Raw genomic sequence first — 12592 nt, forward strand, 5'->3', positions numbered from 1 at the left:
TTAGTTTGTCCCACCAAGGAAGCACGGGAGGAAATCATGAGAGGAGAGAGGAAACGAGGAATGGTGTTTTAAAGGGATGAGACAACCTGTCCTTGGAAGCGTCACATAACTTAGTCAACTGTATGGGCGGAGTCCGCGACGGCTTTCAGCGGCAAGGCTGCTCTCATATATCGCGGCACATGGAAATAAGAGCTTTGAGATGGCCTTCATGAAGGAGGGACAGAACAACTTCCTCTTCAGCTGAGGGCCGAGGAGCTAGTGAATAAGGGAAGTAAGATGCGCCTTATATAAAGCCTCCTGAGGCTCTGAAGAAGATTTGACAAGTCTGAGAAATTAACCCTGGTGACGTCATTGTGATGTGATGTAATGTAAGCGTAGCCCTTTAAGGATGCTGCTATACTCTGCTAATCACCAGTTACACTTTGCAGGCACTTCAAATAATCGTCCTCAGTGTTTGTGTGAAACATCATAACCATGTATATTATTGATTTGTTTTAGTACACTAATACAGTAATTTCAACCTGTTATCATCTGCTTTTAGGCCTCACTAGAAAACAGAAAAGAAGAAGATGAAAGCAAACGGATAGTACGTGTATTGTAGTGTATGTGGATGATTGTCCTTATCCATCGTTTCTTGTCAAATAACTCCAAGCTGTCAGAAGATTGCATTGATTAAAAATATCCTCAACCTAAAAATGAAATCTATAATCTCGTAACGTTTCTCATGATCACCTCCTTGAAGAAAAACAAAAATGACGCAGACACACCATGTTTGTAACAATAAACTATTTTTTCATATTTACATCTGTACCTAATGTGCAAATTAATAATTTAAAGTAGTGTAAAACTCTTAAATGAATACAAAATCATATCTTACAGTCCTAACATGGTGAAAGTCCATGAATTTGTCACATATAAACAAAGAGGAGCAACACTGCAGTGTGTACAGGAGAGCGACAGAAGCAAACCCAGGGAGCAGTGGACATCCTTGGCCAGGACACACTTAGTTAAGGACAGCATGGTACATTATCCAAGCATCACCAGAACAAACAGCAACACAAACACTGCATCTTTACAGTAGTCATGTCGAATGAGCAGAAAGCACTTGGAGGCCCGGGGTTTTACAAACCCACTGATTGGTTAAAGCACTGATGATCACAAAGGCTTGAGGTGCTCTTAGCAGCAGGTGCTTCTTTTAACGGCCTCTAGATACGGAAGAAGAACAGACAATCTCACACTGGACCGGTGACACATCTATACTGCAGGTCACCACATAGTGCTAATAGCATGATTGCACATCGTGTTTTGTGTTTAGAGGGGAAGAGACATGTAATCACACTTCAAACAAATAAGCATCGGCCTGCTCCCACTACCCACAATTTTTATCATCTAACACATTGACCGAATAGAGTAGTTAACAGGCGACACACCATAAACACTGCATATTTGAGAAGCAATGCATCCTATGCACATTGTTTGGTGTTTGCCACAGCAAACATTTTGGAAATTGGAATTGTATTTCTTTTTTAAAAAGGAAGCCAGTTTGGCAGTGCTTGTGGTCTTTAGAAGGTGGACTATGGGCAAAAATGTGAATTGATATCTTACACATTCCATTACAAGTCCAATTCTGACACAGGGAACCCTTGCACCGTGGTAAGGACAAAGGTACACGTAACAAATGAGATAGTTTTACAATGTCATCCTAATCCGACATTACAATCTATAATGCTTACACATTTTAATTCCTGTAATTCAAATTTGTTTACAAAAGCACAACGTGACAATCCTTACAATTTACAAGACACAGTTAACCTACAGTAACTATATTATTGGTGCATAGACAAAACTGGGAGAGGGTGTAGCAAAAATCACCAATTTATTGCTTTAAAGTCTAATATTAATCTCCCATTCAATTTATTTTGATTGCAAAACAACTACAAATATTCCACAGAGATTTTGAAGAACCAAGCAGAGGTGTTGCATTCAAACTGATTAAAAGAGCTAAAATGTTCCTTCATCCCATCTTTTAAAACTTTGAAAAATAAAGAACTTTCCCTCACATACAGAAAGTTACATCACAAAAAGATGACTTTTACTCTAAAACAAGTAAAAGACTAACTTCAATGAGACAGAAAAAAATAAAACAGAACAATTTCTGGCCAAAGCTGCTCACTGTTTCAAGTTCTGCTTCCCCCATCATAAAGTAATGCGCTTTACTAACAAGGGAAGGGTGACAGGAATACAAGAGCATTCTTCAACAAAATAGGAAAATGTTTGCCATCATGTTATTCTAATTGCAGAGTGTGAATGGTGTTGTTCCCTCAAGTCTCCTGTGGCCTTGCTGACAAGTGGCTGAAGTGGCTGTGATGGCTATGCAGGCCTCTGCACTTTGCTCTCCCTTTCCCTGCGTTTCAGCTCCTCTCTGTAGCAGTAGGAGCAGTAGTTCTCTGTCTCTGGCCTGCCGTAGAAGGAGCAGTTCTCCCTCTTGCAGCGGCGCTGCTGAAAGCAGTACAAAGGGCTTCCAGAGCTCCGCCCTTTGGTTTTGTCTTGGTTGAGCCAGGTGTGAGATGAGTTGTCCTCATCAGCAAACTCCAGGCAGTCCTGAATGTCTCCCGCATTGAATCCATTGGTGTAGGTGTGGGACTTGTGTTCGCCGGGCATGTTGTAGGACAGGGTCTCTATGGTGTTAACAGTACGGACCCCTGACAGGCGAGCAGGGCTGTAACTCTGGGATGAGAGTGTGCGGTTCTGCTGGGGGTAGGTGGCGCATGTCTTTAGGGTGCCCACCACAGGCTTGTAGGGGTCATCTTGGAAGATGGAGGATTGCATGTTGACATCTTGTAAGTGAATCACACTGTGCCGCTGGATGGGCGGTGTATGGCTGTAGTGGGCAGACACAGGAACAGGTCTCTTAGCACCAATACTGGGGGAGGAGTAAGGCGCAGGGGCTGGGGCTGGGTGGGAGACATGGTGGGAGGCAGTTGGCGGGGTAAGAGGCGGGACTGGGACAAGAGGGGCTGCAGGAGTGGGACTGTTCCTGCCCTGCATCTTCAGACCCAGCGGGGGCTGTGAGTTGTGGTTGTAGGTGTGGGTGTGATGGGGCAGGATGGGAGAGCAGCTCTCCGGAGGCGAGCTGTCCGATCTCTCCCTCTGGAAGACGCTCTCGTGCTCAGGCTTCTTCGCTGCCACATCATTAGTGGCAGGGGGCTTCTTATCAGCCTCCTTTCTCTTCTGCTCCTGCTCCTGGCTGAAGCGTTCCTGGGCATTGGTCAGGTAGTAGTTGATCATCTCCTCGTGGAACTGGTGCCGATGGCTGGTGAGCAGGAGGCCTGCAAAAATGAACTTGCGCTCCCCCTGCATGGCAGCCCGCAGGATGTTGAGACTGAGCTTGACATCGGTGCTGTATTTCCAGTTCTCCAGGGTCTTGTCTCTCCCTGCACTGTCCTGTCTCTCGGTGGGGGAAGAGCTGGAGGGTCTGTCTCTGTCTGTAGGGGATGGACTAGTGGCCTTCTCAGAAGATGTCGAGCTGGCAGACTGGCCCGACTCTTCCTTGCTTCCCTTGGTTTTAGACTCCTTCTTTTTTGCCTTTTCCCCTCCATTTTCCCCACTACGACCTGAGCCAGAGTTAGATTTGTTCATTTTGCCGTGCACAAGGCCACCCAGACCACCCATGTTCTTTTTCAGCTTGATTCCCAAGGTTTTGCTGAAGCTACCTAGTTTGTTGGCTACAGAATCAGCCCGGCTCTTGTCTTTGTCCTTGCGCTGCTTGTCTTTGTCCTTCTCCTTGCTGGGCTTGCCGTTGTTTACGTTAGAGTTGCTGCCGACAGATTCGCGGTCAGAGTCCATGGACTCAGCTAGAGACTGGACGTCCTCACCTGCAGAGGCAGTGGGAGACTCCGGCTGAGCCAGGGGAGCCTGTACAGATATACACACAAACGCATACAGCAATGAAGAAACAATAATTTAACACAAGCAATGTCCCAAGGACATTTCTCAGGGACTCCCAATGTATTCCAGACAAATTACTCCTAACAAATATTAAAAAAGAACTGTTTCATAATTCACAATCTGTACAAACACATGAACGCCTAGGATTATTGCATTCTGACAGTAAATAAAACTGATTGAACTATGTGGTTTCAAGAACCACTGGAATGGAGGAGTCTCTCTAAGGCTAAATTAACCATGACAAACCAGAAACATGTGTGAGAAGAAGTTACCCTTGTTTCAGATGGAATTCGGATCCATGTTACATTCATGTAGTTGTGCAGCAGGTTGAGTTTGGCCTCCAGAGACAATATGAGACTGAAGGAGAACATTAACAACAACAATTAACAACAAGCAGTGGTACATCACAGTTGGCATATATTTTTTACTGGAAATAATGGCATTTTATACTGTATAGGTTATCTATGGGTCGGAGTATGACATGTATAAGAACCTTTTGACTTAAAAAATATCTATGAATGCCTGAAATGCAGGGATAATATAAAGAGGTGGTATTAGGCATTCGCCTGAGCATCCTCTTTCTGTATATATGCATTGTTCACACTGCAGCTTATAAAGATAAGTTAACCCCCGGACCGGCAGGAATGTGAAACAGAAACTCTTACATAAACTATTTGCTAAACTCAGAGAGGGTGTTGCTGCTTTAGTGAGGCCACTCCTGTGAAACCCTATGTATGACTGACGTGACTCACAATTTGTTCTCTCTCTGCTCACTCTTTGAAGTGAAGTGATAATCAGAGTTAAATCCCCCACATGCAGAATTATAGGTAGACCACCAGAACTGCCTTAGCCTGCAGTTTTTACTCTCTCACCCTTCATGGGACTGCTTTCATAGTCAGCGCCTCTGTTTGCTTTGTTGATAAGCATCAACACCCTGTGATATACTATACAGGACTTACTTGGCCAGCTTGGTATTATCGTTGTCGTCCCTCCCCCACTCCCAGTCCCTGCCAGGGTCCACAGCAAAATGGAGTGCCAACAGCTTGTGCTCCGAGTCAGTCAGAGGGATAACAGCTGGAAGAGATGAGATTATCAGAAGGTTAGTTTTGTCTAGCTTCATCACTGGAGACAACGTTGCATGCCACCCATTTTCTCACAAGGCCACCATGGTGTCAAAGCTAAGTGACACCATAATGACACACTAGAATAATGCCATGTTAATTATCCCAGATGCCTATCAGCGTGGGGTAAAGTATACTGTAGGTACATTCTATCTGCCATCCATTTTTTAGGCAGAGAAGTGACCGTGACCAGTGAGTGTCACTCACGCTGACTCATCCAGACAGAGAAGGGCCTCAGTTTACGGCTTTAACTTGGTTGCACCTCTTATAACACAGACTAGTCCCTATTCTAGTTCTCTAAACTACTGTACTAGCCTTATTCGTCTAGTGCAACCACGCTATCTACCTTTTCCATGAGGACGAAAATTAAAGGAATAATCTGGTTTAGTACAACTTGTGTTGTGGCTGTTCTGGAGCTTTTAATTTATATCATGTGGTACATGCAAAAACTCCAAAACAGCTTACAAATGGACCATGTTCCAAGATTTTGCTTGTTTTGTTTTGAATGCTAACTTTTGAACCAACATGAATGACATAACATTCTTTGACAACTCCATCCACTGGGGAAGATGGTGTGATAAAAAAAGTAAAGACGCTACTAATGACTTTAAAGAGACTGTTTTGTTTCCTTAAAAGGCCTAATTTTTAAACATAAATGAGATGTCCTTAAAGTCCTTCTGGTGAGACTGTTTTGACAAGTACTGTTTCCAAGGTCAATGATTAATAAATAATTCTCAAATCGGGTCTTATTCTCATGGACATCTTTACTATCAGCAATAACACCACTTCACTATTATGGAGATCTGGGACATTGCTACAGTACAGGACAATGAGGAAAGACAAACAAGCATTTAAATAATACAAAGTTTAATCAGATTATCTAAACCTTTTTATTATTACAACTAATAATAATAATAACAATTACTATTATTATTATTATTATATATTAATATGATTATCTAATGATCCCTTAAAAGTATGGAGCGTAGTTTTTGTCGCCCCCATGAGGAATTCTAAGTAATGACAACAACATTGTCAGCACGTCCACATGATACAAGCCGTCCGCATAAAACAAGCCTTCCGTGATAACGCACAGCCCCCTCCCCTCCTCCACGAAGCTGCCTGTAGCCAAGGAGGACACAGAGGATTAAAAAAACATGATGAACTCTTCAGAAGAGGTACTTACTTTCACTCAAGTTTCTGCGTGCGAAACTCATTGGACAACACAATCTTCTGAACATAGCCAAACTGAGAAATACAGAGAGAGTTGTGGAGCTAATAATCTTAATTAGCTTTGAAGCAACTCCTTTGGAAATGGCTTGAATGTAACGGACACTCATTAATATCAAAAAGTTACGCACTAAAGCTTTAATTAACAAAAATACTGTGTGTACACAACTATGGGAAGTATGTTAGGTCAAAGTTGAACTAGGAAGTCAGTCTATAAACTGTGGTGAATGTTACAACTGACATATTGTCTTTGTTTTCTCTTCCAGATAAGTTTGGCTAACCTGAGGGTCTGTCCCATGACTTCTTTTTTAGTTATCCCAGACCTCCGATGCCAGCATTACCATTACTACCAGTAAAAGTAATGGTCAAAACACAAAATGGGACCCAGATTGTAACAAACAGGAACCATTCCTTAGCTAATACTAGAGGAATTGGTGGCCTGAACTTGGCATGATGATTTACATCGAACTGAGTAGCTCCATAGTTGATCAGGGCTGTATAAGATAATTTAGTTTAGTAATAGAATGCAATCAGACACAGGAGTATAGAAAAAGAAAATTAGCGCTGATAGGATCAGCTACTTACAAGCAGGAAGAGGTTTTTGACACTAATCACTGGACGGAGCACACAAAACAGACACCCACCTGGGCTTCCTCTCATGGGAGGTGTGCTTACAGTATGTGCACCGTGCGGGCGTGTTTGTGTTTGCGTGTGAGTGCATGGTTGCATTTCAAAACAAGAGTGTAAGGAGGACCAGCTAGACCACTGGCCCACATGACAACTCTCCTCAGGCTACCTAGTGCGGGGGCTGTTGTCCACATGTCAGCAGAGAGAGGCAGGCTGTTCAGGCCGAGGACATTCCAGCATTCACTGTCAGCCCCAGATGGAAGACACAGTCTCCTCCCTGCCTCATCAATTCTTCCACTGCCAATGGGCTGCTCTGCAGGCTTCATAGAAACACCAGCAGCAGCAACGGCCCCTCCTGTGTCCCTGATGAAACTGCAGGCCAAATACACACTCTTTCCCCCTTGGGTCTCTTTCTGAGTGCCTATGCGTAGGTGCAATCATGGTACGTTTCAAAATAGTGGTGGTGGTACATGTATAGTGATGATGCCTTAAGTTTGTCAAACAGAAATAGTGTGGCTACACCCATCCTAACACATTTACCACTGAGAACATGATCACTTATTTGTATCTGACACCATTAGTTGCTAAGCAAACTAATTCCATCAGCTGAGCAAATACATCACTAATAGCACTGCTGACAAACTAGGCTTGTCCAGAGACCTGTCCTAAAATGTCAATGTTGCCTTTACCTCATACCTGCAAATTGCATTGCATTTTAAACCATCTATCTGAAAAAAAGAGGCATGACTAATGCCTGTAGCCACAGAAACAAACAGTAATGAGAGAAGTGGCCTGGCAGCCATGAAAACTGAGAGGAAAAAAGAGAAGAAGGGTCTTTCCTCAAAAACTCTTGCCCAGAAAAATTCTGTCATAATCACAAACACACACAGACAGACAGAAGGCAGCAAACCAGCTCCCCCTCAGTTCCCACCCGGGTCATGCAGCAGGCAGCGTCTGTGAGGTGGCGTCCTGGCTCCCACCATGCAGCTGTCCTCCTTTCCAAAGTGCTGTGTGTGTTGTTGTTCCCTCTTGGCCCTGGTCCAGATTCAGAGATTCAACACTGCCAACTTAGCTCTGGGGGACTAAAGTGTGCTGTAATGTATTTACTCTCCCTGTTGGCAGCCTTGTTTTGTTGTCCTTGAATGACCGAGTCCCATAGCTTATGTATGGATGACATCATAGCCCTCCATGGTATGCAAGCTGTGTACTCCGCAACATAGCTGCTAGCCTACCTCGCCTTGCTCAGTTTGCATCTTTGATTCTGCGGGTGGGGGGATATAGGGAGAAGGAGGAGGAAACTTGGGTGTAACCTGTGAGGAAACAGCTGTTGGAAATGTGGTAGATAACCTTTCTAAGAATGTAATCACATGATTTTATTGGACCTAAATATCTTGGCTTTGCCTTATTTAAGTTTGTGCAGAGTGAACACGTCAAGCATATCATGCCTTCATGGCATCATGTCATGAGAGCAAAAAAGAGAGGATCCTCTCTCCTCTTTCACCCCCTTCAGAGGACAAAGTCACCCATTACAAGCTTTGATTCACAGCAGGAACACTGAGCCAATGTTTCCTCTGTTTGCGATTCAAGAACAATTTGTACTGTCTGGAAACTGCACAAATTTGAATTCCTGACTTTGGTCACTCTGCACAGCTGCAGATTTAAAGGGCTCAATTCACCAGAGTAAACAGCAGTCATGCATATAAACAAGCCTGAGCTTTTTTGCCACAGATTTTAACAGCAGAACTATTGTGGTAATTACAAGAGCATCACATTTGAAGTAACAGACAAACCACAACAAATGGCATTTTAATTTGGACTGCCATATTGATGTAATTACGCTGACTGCATGAGGAGTAATACACTAGGTGTCTTTAATAGATAGAGAAGTGAAACCCTGCCAGAGCTGGATGGTTACACTGCACGTTATGTAGGTGGTCTTTGTGTAAAAGATGACCATTTACTTTATTCAAATGGGTGTTAGGGGGTTGATGATGGGATGCCAAAGAAAACCTGGAAGTGTTTTGGTACTGGGACGAGAGCTTGAAATAGCTCCAGAGTTTTTTTAAAGGGCCAGTTCCACTCATACATAGTTTAACCACAGGAGCATAAACAAGCTGATAAAAGACATGGCCAACAGCATCTACTGAGGAGGCAATCATTATCACACAGCATGTGAGCAGCAGTGAGCTGACAAAAATATACCTATGTTCACAGGACTCTGGGTTCACCTGACTACCTTACAGAGAAAAAACACTTTGCTCTTTTGGGATATGCTCAGAAAAAGGGAGGGGTGGGGTGTGGAGGGTGGTGGGGGCATATCTGCTACAACTTTCAATACAGACGGCTGAAGAAAGAGCCAGTATTTTAACCCAGCCTCTGGCACCTGAACACACATGAGGCCTCTCGGATGCTCTTCCCTGTGCTGGGGGAACCTGAGACCAACCCTCCACCTGAGACGTCCACACATTGGCTTGTCTGTCAGGAGAGAGGATTGGTTTGTTGGGACCCCAGCCCGGGACCCTGCCCATATGTGGTGATGTGGTGAGGGCTTAGCGACCGGCTGGGGCTACTCTGCCCTAATTGGCAGTAGAAAATTAGATCTAACTGTTTGTCTGACCCCTCTGCCTGTCTGTTTGGCATCTGTTCAGAGATATAGTGTGGCAGCACTGTACAATTTCTTTAAACTAAAAGACAAGAAAATACAAACACCCTTTACTTATAAAATCATACAAATCCATAAACTATACCTCTTACATATGTACATAACAATAAAGAAAACATAACAGGAGCAGCACATATTTGTATCATTGCTGTGTTATATGATTCATCACATGACATACATACTGTATGCGCCAAGTGTTTTCATAACATCCTGGAGAGAGAGAGACTGCAGACTGATCCTATCACAGGACACAGTGTACCAGAATGAAAAAGTAGAGTCATGCAGTGGTGTTGTGAGAAAGCGGGTTCTTTGGACAAATGCACCATCTGGTGGGCAAAAAGAGAACCCCCTCCATACTAAAACACCCAGTTAAAAGTGGGAGTGCTGAATAGTTACAGTATGTGCTGTGGAGTAGGCTGGCTTTGATGTGCAGCTGTCATTAAAGGGAATGACTTCAGGGCAGGGATTGCAGGTTAGTAATCATGTCTGTCTGCTAGTCTGCAGTGGTTGTACACAGACTTAATAACTAGGTTGGTGTTTACATGCCAAGAATAGGAAACTTACATGCTCAGAAAAGCACAAGAGTAGGAGGAAGATGGAAAGAGGAAAGAAGAAACAGTTTGCGTAAGTGTATCTGTGCTAGGGAGTGAGAAAACAAGGCAGAGAGATAGAGTTGGCTGGCAGCCCACGCAAATGACAAGTGAGTTCCACCCACTAAGTCAAATACAGAAGAGTGCCGTGACTACTAAGACTGGTTGTCAAGGAGATCCACTCTATTTGTCAATTAAAGGAACTCCATGTGAGGATCACTCTGACCTCAAGAATAAGCAACACATCCGGAGTGGGAGCACTGGCATCTGAACGGGCAAAACAAGACAAAAACAAGAGTCACTCAAACTAAACAAAAAATCAACACTCCCTTGTCAGAGCATAACACGATCAATATGCCCCATACAGCACCATATCACAGATTCCTGTGAAGGAGGCGAACACATAAACAGACACACCAACTGTAACAAACTAAATTCAAACAGTGACTTCAGAGAGAGAAATGAAGACACACAATAGCATACAGGCTTGAATGATTTCAATGCTCAGTAAGTCAGCTAAAGGGGCCTGCTGTCCACTCTTCCTGCATGTTGGCCACTCCCTGGATCCTGCTGCCAACTGGCCTGTTTTAATAATGGATCACAGGTAATTAGACTGCTGTCTCATACATTATTCACCTCTTGCAGGACAGGCAGACCACTCACCCTCATTCTTGCAATCTACCCACATAAAGTTAAAGCAAAGACTGCTGGGCAGTTGTGGGGCAGTGGTAGAGCGGTCACCTGCCAATTGGAAGGTTGGTAGTTGGCCCTGGCCCTGCAGTTGCATGTTGAAGTGTCCTTGGGCAAGACACTGAAACTTGAGTTGCCCCCGATACTGCACCATCGGAAAGTAAATGTGTGTGAGGGAGTGTGTGAGTGTTTATCTGATGAGAAGGCGGCATCTTGTACGGCAGACTTGGCCACAGTGTATGAATGGGCAATGGTTCCCGTACTATGTAAAAGTGCTTTGAGTAGTCGTTAATACTAGGAAAGTGCCATATGACAAATACATTTATAACTGTTGCCTAACTTAACTAATGCACATTACGTCAGGCCTCACTTGGATTTTTAAGAACGGGAGGTCAAGAAAAGGTTGATGTCCCACATCTCAATCTGCGGATGCCCCCAGATTTTCTTTCCAGAATATGTAAGTGGTTTTGTGATGATGCACAGGTTGCTTACCTTGCTCTCGCTGCTGGTCTCTCTGCTCCATAGACACCAGTGCAGAGAAGTGAGCCTGATCGTAGGCTAAGACCAGAGGGGAGCAGTGACAGCGGCTCGGGGGCACCTCCAGAGGCAGATAGAGTCCTCCAAATGGGATGGGCGCAAACGCTGGAACACCATATCTAGTGTCAGTCCATTGCTTATCCAACTGTTTTGTAGAAGATCAAGGCAAGATTCAGTCAGCCTACCTTCTCCTCCTGAGTCTCTGAGCATCGTGTCAGCCACCACTACAATTGGCCTGCGTAACACATGGGCCAGCACAAACACATGGAACTCCTCCAGACTCTCATAGACCGGATCCTCAGAGTTATCCACCCTGCAAAAAAACACAACCATGTAACACAGTGGGATTATGGGATGCTATGACAATTTCCTGAATTGGTATTGACTGAAGCAAAAACATCTGCCAAAACAGTAAATGTTTGTGCTAATAATGTGTCTACATAATCTAATGTGATCCATTTGGATCCATTTTGCCCTCTGACTACCTTTAACAGACATTTACAAAGATCCATCTGTTTGTGCATGTGTTTATATGAAAGAGGAGGGGAGACAAGAAGAAAAAGCAGAGGGCAGAGCTCTCAGGCATGCAGCCACCAGGGAACCAGAGGATGTGCAACAATTAAGTTGTCAGCCACACAAACTGCTACGCTGCCAAATTCTGTCTAATAAAGAGCCTCTTAATATGTGAATCCCACTCATCCTATTTAGGGGCTCATCTCACACTAGGACCATCAAACATCCCTAACCTGATTACTGTATTACAGTCAAACTCAATGAGAGGTTAAAATTACCAGAGTGAATAAGTGAATTATGCTCTTTAATTGGATATTTTCAGTGATAGAGGGCTTTCGTTTTGGACGAGTCAACACTGGCCAATTAATGTAAAACAACGATGCAAAGACATGGGTTGTTTTCAGATGCTGCTGTCAAACAAAAAACCGTCTTTGCATGATTTGTTATGAGGTTTTGGCATTTGTCTTTTAATCAGCGCTAAGTGCAGGCAACCACAACCTGCTTAAATCACATTTTATATAATTCAATGAAATTTCAATCAACAGCAGAAACCTCAATGAGTTTTTTTTTGTTCATCATAGTTGTTTTTTCTCTACTAGACGTGAAAGTATGTATGTTTATTTTCAAAATGGAAACAGACCACAAGGTTTTGTGCGTAGGAGGAGGAAACCACA

At 43.7% G+C, this 12592-nt stretch overlaps 1 protein-coding gene across 1 annotated transcript in view; it reads right to left on the reverse strand.

The window, feature by feature from the left end:
• Nucleotides 1-1530: 1530 nt before the first annotated feature.
• Nucleotides 1531-12592, reverse strand: part of otud7a (OTU deubiquitinase 7A) — a 38887-nt gene continuing 27825 nt past the window's right edge. Inside the window, exons 9-13 of the mRNA XM_032522721.1 lie at nt 11591-11718; nt 11361-11510; nt 4908-5022; nt 4221-4305; nt 1531-3915 (exon numbers count right to left, since the gene is read on the reverse strand). Coding sequence (XP_032378612.1) covers nt 2371-3915; nt 4221-4305; nt 4908-5022; nt 11361-11510; nt 11591-11718 — 2023 coding nt within the window. The 3' untranslated portion in view covers nt 1531-2370. The remainder of the gene's footprint in view (nt 3916-4220; nt 4306-4907; nt 5023-11360; nt 11511-11590; nt 11719-12592) is intronic.

Source organism: Etheostoma spectabile, chromosome 8, assembly GCF_008692095.1.
Source record: "Etheostoma spectabile isolate EspeVRDwgs_2016 chromosome 8, UIUC_Espe_1.0, whole genome shotgun sequence".
Lineage (NCBI taxonomy): Eukaryota > Metazoa > Chordata > Actinopteri > Perciformes > Percidae > Etheostoma > Etheostoma spectabile.